We start from the raw sequence: 14,862 nt of genomic DNA on the forward strand, positions 1-14,862 counted from the left end.
AATAATTTCCCCATGGATTTCCATGTAAATCTGACATCTTTAACTCGGGGTGAGTAACTGACATGATACACAATTTCTCACAGTGTTTCCCACTACTCATCCATTCCCGAGAACCATACTTTCGAACGCAAGAAAACTCTCAATTGAAGTCATTCCTTGGTGTCTCTCATGCGCTACCTGTACGGCTCTACTTCTTAATGACTGTGGTCAAACAAATCGGCTATCGCGTAACAAAATATTATCACTGTGTACTGTTAATTCGCCACGAACTGACCTGATTGTTGTCAGCACTTCTAGATTAACACCACTGTCGGGTAAGAAATCTTTCATTAGATACCACCTTCATGCACGGGTATACTGAATAGCATTCTATATCGTCATATCACTCATAGACGCTTTTCGCACTTCATCTAGTTCTATAGCACGGGGTAATGAAGTTAACGTAGTCTTCCGAAATATTCTGAATGTCGATATGCATTAGATGCATTGGATGTCTGCTATGGTTTTTTCCCCCTGGTAAGTTGTTTGGTTGGTTGTATGTTGTTTAACGTCCCACTTCAGAATCACTCAAGGATACGTCACCATTGCGTCAAAGTTGTCCTCAACATTTCCAGTTACAACCTTAGAATCAATCTTGTTCACAACTGTCAACATTCCCAGGCGATTTGCTGTTGGATAGAGAATGTTGATATTTTGGGCACCACAGCGCGTATATCGGAACTGCTCAACATGTAACCACTGAATATAGTCATGTTATATATCGATCGCTTCAATGAACATTCCAAAACACGTTTTTGGGTGTCATCGGAATTTTTCGTGTTAATAAACCGCATTGTAATACCCTCAAACAATGACAAGTAGCAGGTTGTAACTTCGGACAGTGGTGTTATTATTTCGGACACAGCAGTGTTACAACTTCGGACAGTGAGTAAATTTGTCTTTTTATGTACAATAGCTTCTTTCTTTGACGTTTTATACTTTCGTTTTTGCAGAACAGCTGTTGAATTTGAATGTTATGACTATTCTTAGAATAAATCAGATCGGGATCGAGATCCTCACTAACCGCATTTTCTTTTGTGCTACCTTGTCAAAGAGTTTGGATGGGTTCCATTGTCTCATAGTGCTTAAGTAACCATGATTATTCCACTAATCTTTGTAAGTTTTGTGTTAGTTTACTTCTTTCTTTATAACATTTTCTGTATTAAATATTTAAAATTACTGAAAATCATTCCATTCTTTTCACTCGAAATCCTAAAATAAGTCTATAGGCCTGTGTGCAATTGTTATAATAATGACACACGTTATGTCAACCTGGCTATCAGGTATGACTGTTTATTTCAAATTGATTGTTCTACACATGTGTGATTTGGCCTAATCATCAAACTGCAAAAGAAATATACAGGCAGATCATTTTAAGAATTTTATTCGCTCATCCATTGGCAAGTAGGGCAATAAAATGAATTGCCTTGATGGATCATGTCAACGATTCTTTTGGGGATACATTTTAAATGTAACCAAGCTTCACATTCATTGCTGTCACACTGTACCCATGATACTTTGTCACCTTTTAGGTGGCTGTCGTCCTCCTGAAAACATACCACACACAATACCTTTGTTGACTTTGGTAATTTATTTTCCTTGTTTTCCATCTTTTTCTTTTCTCTCTTTTGTTTTCTTTTTTTCCCTCGCAAGATTCTTCTTTTCTTTCTCCTCATGGTCTCTTCTCTTCTGCTCAATGATCTCATTAGATGTTAGCAATCTATGACGTGTGATTTTTCTTCTTTTTTGTTAGAGGACCACTTCTATTTGGCTTATGCTGCTGCTTACTGGGGGAAAATAGAGATAGGCAAGTCAACATTCCAGACAGACGCAAGATGAAGTGACCAGTGTGAATTGCCCTTCCATCAAGTCAGGATCGGCATTTTGTAAAGATGCCTCTGCGAGCAAAGTCTCAGATGTTGGAATTGATGAATGTATAATGTCAGAAGGTGTAGTTGATGTGGTCGGTATGGAGGCACTCGCAGAGGATGTTGAAGTAATGACACTAGCAGGGAAGGTACTTGTAGAGAATGCACCAGAAGATGACATAGTGGAACTACTGGCAGAGGATGGCACAGTGGAGCTACTCATGGCAGAGGATGGCACAGTGGAGCTACTCATGGCAGAGGATGGCACAGTGGAGCTACTCATGACAGAGGATGGCACAGTGGAGCTACTCATGGCAGAGGATGGCACAGTGGAGCTACTCATGACAGAGGATGGCACAGTGCAGTAACTTGCAGAATTAGGTGTACCGGTGGTGACAGTCGGTAAAGTGGTAGATACAGAGGGATTGTCAAATAGAATGCTGGTGCTGAAGGCATGTTCAGGAATAGCACTGAAGTTAACAGGAAAAATTCCACATGCGTTAAATCCAGCCTTTACATCATTTGGAGTCACAGAAGATTCATATGCAGAAGAGAAATTAACTGGCCAGGTTGTCTTAGTGATGAGATTGGAAGGATTAGTGATAGAGGACAAAAAAAAACCCAGTTCTATCAAGAGGCTGAAGCCATGCCGTGTTGTGTAGTGGAAGAGTCAGGATGGTAATTTGATTGGCTTTGGCCAAATGTAGAAGATTCAAAACCTCATGACTCCGGTGGGAATCAAGAATGAGGGGCTGAGGGCGGTGATCTCCACAGTGTTTGAGAAACACTTCCTGAAACCACTGCTCCCCTAGGAAATCAGTCATCCAGGCATTCTTCTGGAAAGTTCAAACTGTGCCTGAAGAACCATTTTCAGTTGCAAATGACCCCAGCCTCCGCCTGGTCTTCCCCTTTACAACAACCATGGGGGGCATCCGTGATCCCAGGGCATTGACACAAGCAAGAACAGAGATACTCTCACCGGAATTTGAAATTCGGCCTGGCAGTAAACGGGATCCTTTTCTGGCACAAACGGATACGGGGGAATGTTCAAATTGAAAACCCTTCTCATAACAATTCCAGATGCATGCTGGCTCATCATGGAGATTAAGATCTGTCGTGGTTTGGTCCAGAGCAGAAAAATATTCGGAAACCACTTCCCTGTTCATCATTCTGGACCTGACTGTAGATAGTGTTTCAGGTTTCCTGATGGCAAGCTCAGGGAATTTGGACTTAAGTCCCCTCCACCACATGTTGCCAGCAACCCCGTCTTTAAACGGTGTACAGTAGACAGTTTCAATCGATTGACAAGTTGACCTGTCTTTGCTTTTATCATACCACGACTGATGCCAAATCCCATATCTGCTGCATCCAAAGCTGACTTCACCACCCTATCCTCTATCTCAACAGGGATGGCTGTTGGGTTTCCTGGTCGAGCTCCTGGTTCCCCTTTGCCTTTCACATGGTCGTGAATCGTTGTGCGTGGAACACCAAATTGCTGGGATGCCTTTCTTACAGATGTCCCAGCCTTGACTGCAGCAACAGCTTTATCTAGCTGAATCGCATCATAATTTGAATTTTTATGTTTAATTAAAAGATGAAAATAAGAAAATTTGCATTTTGTGTTCCCATGTCTTCCCCTTTTACAATATAAGCGTATTTTAATAAATCAAAATACAAATTAACTGATAATGCATATTTTAAAACTTTTTTCTATTTATGAACAAAACCTCCATTCATTGATTTCTGTTTTTGAATTTAATTTGAATTTTTGATTACTGCACAGTGAGGTGTTGTAAATTCGGACACCCCGATTTCTCTTAATTATTTACTTTAACATCATATTTTTCTATAAAACTTTAAACAAAAATGTAAAAAAAAAAATAAAAAAAAAATAAAAATTGACAAGCTATTTATTAATCATATCGGTATATTTCAACAGGAAACTACTTACCCCAGTGTATCTCCAGTTTGCCGGTAAAAGCGAAAGTATTTCGATGCAAGCGTCTGTAACAACAGTGTCGGTGAAGGTAATCTATTTGAGGCGACCAATCGGAGTTTATGGCGCATGTGTACATAATTCGATATTTTCCAAATTGTAAATATATCGAGTATTATAATTTGAATTAGATTTAGAACAGAAAACAAGAGGAAAGTAGGTTATACGGCTTTTTATTGACTGTCCGAAATATCATAATCCTCCGAAATACCAACACTTCCCTAGCGAACCACATTTATCATTGACAACATGGAACGTAGTCATGGAATACAGCCTGCTGGTTTCTAACGCTGCGTCCCAGGTACCAGTCACCTTGATTGTACCAATTTTCTTGTGTTATTTCTTCCAGTATATGGACAGGAGAATCTCCATCAAGCAACAATTTCGTTTAATAGAAATTGATTTTCACTTTTTACTGAATTCATAACATTCAAAAGACGAATCCCATATCACTAGTCAGAATCACTATCATATTGATCTTGCAAATTTTCTGCATTGACTGGTTTCACGTGATCCGGTTTATATGTACGTTTATTATATACTTTCAATTTCATCTCTTCTTTTTTCTATAAAAGTTTGCGGGCATATATCACACGATATATGCCCGGAAACATTCCGGCCCGCAAACATTACGTCACAATCAAATTTCGACGCCGTTAATTTTCAAATTTTTCGTGTTTTTCATCTTTTACTCAGTTAAACCGATAAAGTTATTGTTAAAAATAAAATTATTGTTAGTTTCTAAATGAAATTGAAAGTATATAATAAAAAGTTATAGACTTTGTATGGGAAATATGACGACCTCGTTTTTTGTCGCGGACGGACCTCGCAAGCTCGGTCCGTCTACGCGCCAAAAAACTCGGTCGTCATATTTTCCCATACAAAGTCTATAACCTATAATTACTTCCGAGACATATTCTTGAAATGTCCAGTTTTGTTACATCTGTGACACGCCCTGCCTTTCGCTGAGCTTTGCGTGGTTTTATGGGAATATGTTCCACAATTCTAACAATTTTGGATTACGAAATATGTTCTGTCTTTCTCGTGGTTTTGAACTTATAAGGATTACGGTGGGTCACTTTATTAACACTAGTAACCGCCTCTCGTTTCATGGTTTGAATCGGAAATCTTTGCTCTTCCCAATGCAAGGTGAAATGTAATGATATTCTGTAATCACTTATCACTATCTCTGATTGCAGGTTGTCTTAACTGATTTGATTTACGATTCTGTATGAATTGTGAGAGAATTTCTTTGTTGACATCCGCAAACCCACAGTTCTTGAATAACCTACGAAGTTCAGTGATGAACTCATCTAACGATTGATCGTCTTTTTGTTTTAACAACACAACGTGTAAATCTCCCGAATCTCCATTTGAGTGTTCTTTCTTGGTTTAAAATAATCGGACAGTACTTTTCTCATTGCAGTGTATGTTGGTTCTGTTTCTCTCCCCTGTGCTCATAAATGTCATACGTTCTACGTAATGGAGTAACAAGGCTCTCTTTCTATCATCACTTTTCCTGACTGTATTTTCGTTTGCATCATCTGGAGTCGCAAGTTTCAAAGCTATAAACAAATTTTCCAATCGTCCATCTGGGTTCAGCGTTAATTTTGTCCTAATTCGTATGAAAAGGTGGGAAGGGTGGGACACTTTTCCCGATCCCTTTTCTAATTTCAACAAAACATCCGGTTAATAAAAGACAATAAACATAGCATAAGATAAATCCGGATTTCGATATTACAAAATAAATACAATGAAATAGGAAAGGTTATCACTGATAAAATATACTTGAATATAGATGAATACTTACATGCATACCAACAATTATGTCCTCTTTCGTTTCACTGAGGAGCAGAAAATAAATTATTTCCTGCTCTATCATCCAAAAAATAACCAAACAAATATTGTAGGTAGCGACAATGTTATCTAACTTTATTCTTGTATGTACAACACGCAATTCTTAAAATTCGTCTAGATATTAACGGCAAACTAACAACTCAACTTTATGACAAACAGGGTGATTTTAACTTCTCCATCATCAACTTCCCATATTTATGTAGCAATATTCCATTATCACCTGCATGTGGTGTTTATATCTCTCAACTGATTCGATACGCAAGAGCTTGTTCTCTGTATGATCAGTTGTTAAATCGAGTCAGGCTACTGACAAACAAGTTGATGTTACAGGGATTTCAACAAATCTCGTTCAAAGTTATCATCGGAAACCCATGGTTGATTATGCTTCTTTCCTTTCTCCATCACCCGTGGGTGCATTTATCCCACTTACTCCTGTTCTACCTGAGTGATTCCGTCAGTATTATCATATTTTCAATCACAGAACGTATTTGTACATGTAATCCAATCTCGGGATCTTTAGTAACCCTAGTTATTCGGTCATATGATTATTCAAAGTCGTGTTCGAATCTTAAATACCATTCACAAGTTAAGTGCAACTGATCACTTTAGTTGTATACTTACATTCGTGAATGAGATTTTAATGCATTCTTTATTCATTATGGAGATGGAATCCTTTCATTAGTCCTGGAAGTTAATTAATTTGCATCTACAACTGATATCTTGACCACCATGGGTTGCCTTTACACGGATGAAAGGGAAGTTGACGATGGAGAAGCTGAAATCATCCCGTTTGTCATAAAGTTTGCCGTTAATATCTATTTTCAATAAAATATCAAAGTACGAAGAAGATGTGGAAAATTCTGTAGTGTCTTTTATTTCGAGTTCACATGGATATATCGAATCGACATATGAATGAAAATGATTATTGTTAATAAATAAAACGTCATTGATATACATGTATCTAATTGTCGAGTTGAAGGCGACAGCAAGATATTTTTTCTTCCCATGTAGAAGCTTTTGAATAAACTCTTCTTCATCAGAATATAAAAACAGGTCAGCTAACAAAGGAGCAAATTCGTGCCCATGAGAATTCCAACAAACTATTGCAAAACCTAATCACCAAACACTACTAAGATATTTTCAATGACGAACTCATGCATATTTTTATTTCAATTTCAGCGTACTTGTGCATGGAATCTGGAATCAGAATGGTGTTTAACAAAGTTATTTTTTCGCTGACTGGTCATATGTTGTGGCACAATATGTTTGAAGTTTTTCCTTTAGAGTTGTTTTGTGAGGGGCAAAGATTGGGACTTGATTGAACATTTACTGCATCCAGCAATGTATCAATGTAAGGTGTTTTTTTAAAGTTCAGGAATCCAGTATAGGTACGGTAACTCATATTCATCCGACCCATTGAATGTGATATTAAACATGTTTAAAACAAAAACATGATGTTAAAGAATTCCATCTTTTTGTCATCTTTTTTCATCATAAATCATCCTAGTTGTGAAACCTTTACATTGCAATAAAGTATTCTTATATAATATGTAACTTACTCTCTATCCATGGATCCACTCACTCAATGAAATAACGTTTTCATGATTTTCTTCGATTAAGAATAAATTCATATCATTACATATGGTCCGGTCAGGAGAACTAAATTATTTTACCTAAGAAATGCCGAATTCTGAGTTTTTAAGAAACTATGTAATGCATATTTCTTTTCTTACATATGGAATTTGTATTCACCATGCGAAGAATACCTTAGACGAAGTCTCACACAAAAGGAAACAGTCCATACCATTTACTACGCAATAATAGTGAATCGTATCTATTAAAGTAATTCCATACTCCTGTGACGTCATATGATTTCACAAAATCAATGATTTATTTAGATTTATGCGTGATATTACCATAAATTTTGTTGGAATCTTTATTGTATTTATTTAGGTTATTGTAAAAATTCTAAGTTATATATTAATAAAAATATGTTTAGAAATATTGAATCCAAGGGCAATAACTCTGTTTTCATTGAATCATTTATCAAGTTCCTTATGTGATAGATTTTCCTTATTTTTTTTTTTTACCGATATTTTCAATAGTTTTGTAAATAAACAGTTTCATGAAATTATTATGAATACTATTATATCGTTTTAACCAGTCTTTGTGAAATTTTGATAATGCTATTGAAGGAAAATTGCAATTTTCTGACGTTAATATATAATTTTGTATATGTATGTCTCACATCTTAAAAAGTGTGATTACCTATACGTTTAACTTGATAATTTATTAGTTTTAACTCTAATAAATTGAAATAAATACACATATCAAACTTGTATCAGAGGGTAATGCGAGTATGGAGTTACCTTAATTCATTTTAGCAACCTCTTTGCAACATCGAGATTTTTAATGTTTATGTATAATGGTGCTTAAAAGCATGACAATTTGAAGACAAGGCAAAGATCCAGATCTCTCTCTCTCTCTCTCTCTCTCTCTCTCTCTCTCTCTCTCTCCGGTCACAGACTTTTTCCATCACATGGAAGTATGCTGACGTAAGAACGATAATTCGTATAATACTATTTTCTTATTTAAGATTTACAGTCGATAGTAGTTATATATTGCTTAGAGATATAGAATACATTATACTATAATTGATAATCAATACCTACCTTAACACTGAAAATCCTCCATACTTCTCCAATTTTCTTCTCCATGTAAAAGTGTAATTTTCGTCAGGTATGCAGAAGTCGCAGTAGAGTCCTGAGTGGCAATGTGATATGATTTCATTCGGAAACCTCTGATTTTATACTGCACCTAACACCGGTAAAGAATACGATCCGAACACATTAGTTGGAGTGTATCGAGTATAAATAGAAATACTGAGGGGCCGTTCTACATTACTCACTGGAACGCAGGAAATCGGAGTCTGAACAGACACAAATTCACAGGAAATCACAATGAGGTGAGAAATGTTACTTTTAAAATTGATAAGTTACTTGATTTACAATTTCAAATATGTAATAATTACAAGACTTGTACATTTCCTTAGAACAGGCATATTGAAATACATGTATAAAGAACTATATTGCACATTATTTGAATCATAATGATAAAATGATAATTTCAAATAGTAAAACACATACCTTTGGTATTTATGTTAATTGCAATTGTAAAACACGTACTCCTGAACATAAAGATTGTCTTTAACAGCACCCTATATTTATGTTACAGATACACCCTAGCAGTTTTAGTGACTCTCTGGGTGGTGGGTATTAATGCAGTTTATGAGGTACCCGTACAGAAGGGTAAGATATGGGGGAGGCAGAAAGAGCGTAAAATGAAAGGCTGGTGTGAATTTGAACTGAACGAATACAGAGATACAGGGGAAATCAAAATGGATCTCATCTTTGACAAGTCCACACGAAATCTCAAGGTAAATTGCCGAATAAATACATATGCCTCCCAGATCAACATATGTATTTATGTTCTTTTTTCTAATGTTTTTAAATTTTGAACATAAGAGGTTGTTTGAAAATCGCGGAGTTTTATTATTTTCTTTAATATTTGAAAAAAAAAAACCAAACAATTTCTTACATACTCTGTAATCTATCCTAAAAATCGTAAAATCGAATTTTCAAAATTGGAGGAAGGGATCAAATCACAACAAATTAAAATAATCAAGTCAAGTACAAATGTGGAACTATATCTGTATCGAACAAAAACATATCACTTGGTCTCGTATCTTTGTTATATGAAAGCTTTACCACATCCAAAATTCATTTTAAAAATTCGCTAAAAATTCTTTGGAAAATTATTTTTAAAAGGAAATCTTGGTGTCTTTTCATTTTGCAAACCTTCATAATGTAAATTCTTTTCTTAAGCTGTATAAGTTTGATAAGGGTGTGAATCAAAGGATAATAATCTGTACAGTTTGTATATTGTTGTGAAAAGACATGTTAAAAATAAGATCATCCCCGTTTCTCATTTATGTTCACCCCATTTTTATGTATAAAACTTTCACTAAACCTCCCCTCAATTTGAAGATTATATCTTAGTGTCATACTCCACATGACTTGGTTGCCCTTCGTTTTTTATTAAACATCGAAGAAATCCATGCCCGAGTTAACAACGCCAAAATGTTGAATCATCCGAGGAATTAAACAAGAAATAAACACCGTTTCATTCGTTTCTCTGTTTTCGCAAATAGCAGGGACAAATAAAAAGTTACCAAGGACAAAAACTTTTATGATGGTGAGCAAATTGTCCTTTCACTGCTGTTTATTTCTAAGCAAAAAACGTACTTATCTACTAGCATATCTAAAAGTCAACGCATGTACCAATTGCTTATGATTGGATTTCAAATCGAAAAGGTATTAGACCAAACCTTAAAATCAAGATTGCTTTCTACTACTAATAATAAAACACATGTAAATTATGTATTCAATTTTCCCAACAATTATTTTTGAAGACCTATGACAAATTATCATGCACTGATGATGAAAGAATTTAATTATATCGACAGATATGGTTAATGAATATTGAGAAAACACTAAACAACGGACGGTCTTATGAATTATCCAACAAACATCCACATCAAAACATGCTGCTAAAAGTTAAATTCATATTATCATATACTGGTGGAAAGAAAAACTACCCAAAGGGTAAATGCATAAGTAATATTACGCCGCCATCTCCAACGACTTTAAAACCCAGTACACAAGCACCTGTGACGCAATCCAGCAACACTTCACAGTCTTCTATAACAACACCAACACAGCAACCTTCAACAGCAGCACCATCTCAGCAACCCTCAGCTGGGGCAGAAGAGCTGCAACCTGCGACATTGGCACCAACACAGCAACCTTTAACCGCAACACTAATACAACAGCCGGCTTATCAGGCATCAACAACAGATGCCCTCCTGAACACAACACATGATTATGGGTTTATTCTCCATCAATCAATTTTATTCTATGAAGCCCAGCAAGCTGGCAACCTTACAAACAACAGGATTTCTTGGAGGAAAAATGCTACCACATTAGATAGAGGGATTAATGGAGAAGATCTGACTGGAGGATGGTATGATGGTAAGAGCAGTTAATCATTAAAATCTATAGAAAAATAACGTTCAGTGCGAATCATACAATATATTTTCATCCATCTCTGTAGCCGGTGATATAGTGAACTTTAACCTCCCTATGGCCGGTTCCACCACAAATTTGGCCCTAGGTTTGTTGAATTGGAAGGACGCTTATGAGAAGGCTGGGGAACTGGATAATATGTACAACTCAATTAAATGGCCTTTAGACTACTTCCTAAAGTGTTGGAACACCAACAAGACGATTTACTACGCACAGGTAAATATTCGGCGGAATCAGTCATTATGTATTTCAAAGATACTTTCTAATAAAATTGCTGTGGTTTTCAACTTGACATTTAGATAGATCGACAACGTTTTATCGATTAATAATACGCATTTTCATTCATATTTAGATTCGATATATCCTTGTGAACCCAAAATAAAAGAAACCAGAGTCTTCCACATCTGCTTCGTACTTACATGTGCATATTTTCATTGAAAAGATATATTAACGGTAAACGAACAACCCAATTCAATTTTATGACAAACGGGATGATTTCAGCTTCTTCATCGTCAACTTTCCATATTTATGTAGCAATATTCCATTATCATCTACATATGGTATTAACATGTATGTCTCTCAACTGATTCGATAATGCAAGAACCTGTTCTGCGTGTAATCAGTTTTTAAATCGAAATAGGCTACTGTCAAACAAGTTCATGTTACAGGGGTGTCAACAGTCTCGTTTAAAGGCATTAGTTTGCAAATTCTATGGTCGTTATAATGATCTAGTTTGCCAATATACAGATCTAACCTATCTAACATGTCAAATGCTGACGCGTTTCATACGGATTGGTGGACCGTTCTTTGCACACTGATTTTTACTAGGACTTACTCCGTTTACCTGATCAAGATATAGAGCTCACGGCGGGTGTGAACGGTCGACAAGGGATGGTTACTCCTCCTAGGCACCTGATCCCACTACTTGTATATCCAGGGGTCCATGTTTGCCCAACTCACTTTTTTGTTTTACATGTACTTAAAGGAGTCATGAGATTGATCAATGTTCGTTATCTTCACCTTTCCTTAATCTACAATTACCAACTTGGTATGAATACTACAGAGGCATGAACTATTAAGTAAAAATACTTGTCTTCCTTAATGTAACCGTATATGAAAATTATTGCACAAAAATAACCGGTCGCGATAGCTCAGTGGTAGAGCGTTCGCTTCGTAACCGGGAGGTCATGAGTGTTTAAATAAGTCGATGTTGCAGGGGTCATTGGGTCAAATGCTGTCTGATCGTGTTTCATATCGATTATTAGGCCGTTCTTGGCACAATGATTTGACTACGGATAACTCAGTTTACCTGATCAAAATATAAGTCTCACGAAGGGTTTGAACGGTCGACGGGGGATGCTTACTCCTCCTAGGTACCTGATCCCACCTCTGAGATATCTAGGGGTCCGTGTTTGCCCAACTCTTTATTGTATACTCCTTATAGGAGTTATGAGAGTGATCACTGCTCGTTATCTTCACCTTTATGCATATACATAAAAGAGATAAAGAAATATTTGAAATGAAACAGGTAGGTAATGGTGCTCAAGATCATTCCAAATGGCGACGGCCAGAGGACATAACCACCCCAAGGCCTGCCTATTACCTGGACAGCAATAAAAAAGGAAGTGACGTGGTAGGGGAGACTGTGGCCGCCATGGCTGCCGGAGCTATGGTCTTCAAAGATAAAGGTACACCGACAATTTAAACTAAGCGAACTGTGGGTGAATAGGAAGAAAATCAAAATTTATTTGCTAGGTGTGTATTGGTACAGTGTATGAAATTAACGAGTTAGTTTTTTTTTCTCGTTCAGATCCTGCATATTCCCAAAGACTTCGTTCCAGTGCCGAGAGCTTATACATTTTTGCCAAAACAATAAAAGGTTTATACAACAGCGACATTAGTGATGCAGGTAGTTTCTACAAGTAAGTTCTTTTTAAACAGGCAAGAAAAACCCCTTCCCCTAAAAATTACTCCCTAAAAGGAAAGCAAAGAAAGATACAAACTTAGTGGATTTTGAATAGTTTCTCAAATTTCCAAGTTCTTTTCTTGTAGGTCGTCTCGGTATCAAGATGAATTGTGTTCCAGTGCGACACTTCTGTACATGCTGACAGACAATACTACCTATCTAACAGAGGCTGAGTCTTTTTATAATGAATACGCTACAGACAACGCGCCTTGGGCTTTCGACTGGGACGATAAAACCGCTCTTTGCCAAGTAAGATTCACAACGAATACTAATTTTAAAGATGTGCTAATGCCATATTTTATCATGCAACAAATGTAGCTAATATGCACTTTATAATTATCATACTATATCTAAATGTAATCTGTATTAGCAAGATAGCCTGTGATTTATAATGAAGTTACATGACTCTGTAGGTATTATTGTACAACGCTACCCAGAAATCTGTGTACAAATCTAGAACGGAGACCTTTGTGACAGCATATATGCCGGGTGGTTCCCTCCCCTATACTAAGTGTGGACTAGCATTCCGATTAGAATGGGGTTCATTACGATACTCAGGTAATGTAATTATATCCTAAATATGAATTCAAGATTATCAAAGGAGTATATGTTATTACTAATGACTAATACACACACCATATCATATTACCTTTCATTTAAGCATCGAGCTTGTATCTTTGTTGGTGGGTAATATGTCCCTCAGGATACGTGTCGCTCGATATATGTTCTTTCATGAATATAAACAATAACGACACAATACTGGCTGACATGTCGCCCTGTATAAAAAGGTGTCACTCTGTGGAGTAAGGGGCACAGGCTCTAAGAGATTGGTTGGTGTCCCTTGGATTATCTTTCTAGATATCAAAGATTTGTCATATATACAATCGTCAATTATCATCTTTGGTACAGAAACGAAAATTCTTATACCCAAATTATGCTTCTTTAAGAGATATTTTTGATGATTCCTTTTCAGATCCTATGTGCTCGATCTGGAAATGTTCTGTAAAAAATTGTTAAACTTGTAGAAATTGATTTAGTAGTGTTATCACGGATGTAGTTTATGTACCAATGCGTTTGATAATTTGATTTGTAAATCTTCTAACGTTGTCAACGCTATTGAGTGTAACCTCTGTGGGTTAATATATGTGGGTGAAACTAAGACTTCACTTAAGAAAATATCAGGGCTCAGATTTAAAATAAATAATGGTGGTAATCAACTTCTTTACAAGCATTTTGATTCCCCTAACCACTACATTTTGTCGACGAGGGTAAAAATTCTTGAATTTTTTTTACCATCAAACCAACAATCCAACCTAAAGTACCCCTTTTCATAGACAACGAGAAGATCACTGGATCAGGACCCTAGGTACTGCATTTCCATATGTTTGCAATGATAATGTATATGATATAGGAAATTTGACTAGTCCACAAGGAAATAACTTGTGAGGAGAGTCTTTCCAAATACTCAAAGACGGAAAATCAGTCATGGACATCATTCAGATAAAAGACCAAGTATAAATGATGTCTTGTTTGATTCACTTTTACCTTACGTCAACAGACAATTAGGTCCACATCATATTCACACAAAACTTTACTTTTTATTCCACTGAGAGTTTACATAGGTTATTTGAAGAAGCCACATCTAGTCTATACTTGGAGTTTTCAACACCTGAATATAGACTGAACTCTATGATTATGGATGTTGCCAATCACAGGCTCTTTAAACCTCCATGGCTCATAGACGATATTTCTTCCGAATCATGCCGCCAGTTCCTTAAGCTCAAATTTACAAAGAAAGTAATAGATGCCATCAATATAAGCAACATTCATCGTCATAAAAGAGTTCAGTCTTGTATTTCCTACAAATATACTTCCAAACATTTTGAATCTAAAGAAACTTTGCAGTGCGTAGATATAGACCATCTTATCCTTAATACACCTACGTGTTCTTGTTCTTCGTCTTCTTTCAACTATAGTCCAGCTGGACATGTC

General features: G+C 36.3%; 1 protein-coding gene across 1 annotated transcript in view; it reads left to right on the forward strand.

Moving 5' to 3' along the window:
* The first annotated feature begins 243 nt into the window (after positions 1–243).
* The window catches only part of LOC125650231 (uncharacterized), a 40,766-nt gene continuing 26,147 nt past the window's right edge, over positions 244–14,862 (forward strand). Inside the window, exons 1-9 of the mRNA XM_056166065.1 lie at positions 244–314; positions 6,425–8,725; positions 8,995–9,196; positions 10,286–10,850; positions 10,933–11,120; positions 12,433–12,592; positions 12,715–12,826; positions 12,957–13,119; positions 13,284–13,428. Of these exons, the coding sequence (XP_056022040.1) occupies positions 8,721–8,725; positions 8,995–9,196; positions 10,286–10,850; positions 10,933–11,120; positions 12,433–12,592; positions 12,715–12,826; positions 12,957–13,119; positions 13,284–13,428 (1,540 nt within the window). The 5' untranslated portion in view covers positions 244–314; positions 6,425–8,720. The remainder of the gene's footprint in view (positions 315–6,424; positions 8,726–8,994; positions 9,197–10,285; positions 10,851–10,932; positions 11,121–12,432; positions 12,593–12,714; positions 12,827–12,956; positions 13,120–13,283; positions 13,429–14,862) is intronic.

This window comes from Ostrea edulis, chromosome 5 (assembly GCF_947568905.1).
Source record: "Ostrea edulis chromosome 5, xbOstEdul1.1, whole genome shotgun sequence".
NCBI lineage: Eukaryota > Metazoa > Mollusca > Bivalvia > Ostreida > Ostreidae > Ostrea > Ostrea edulis.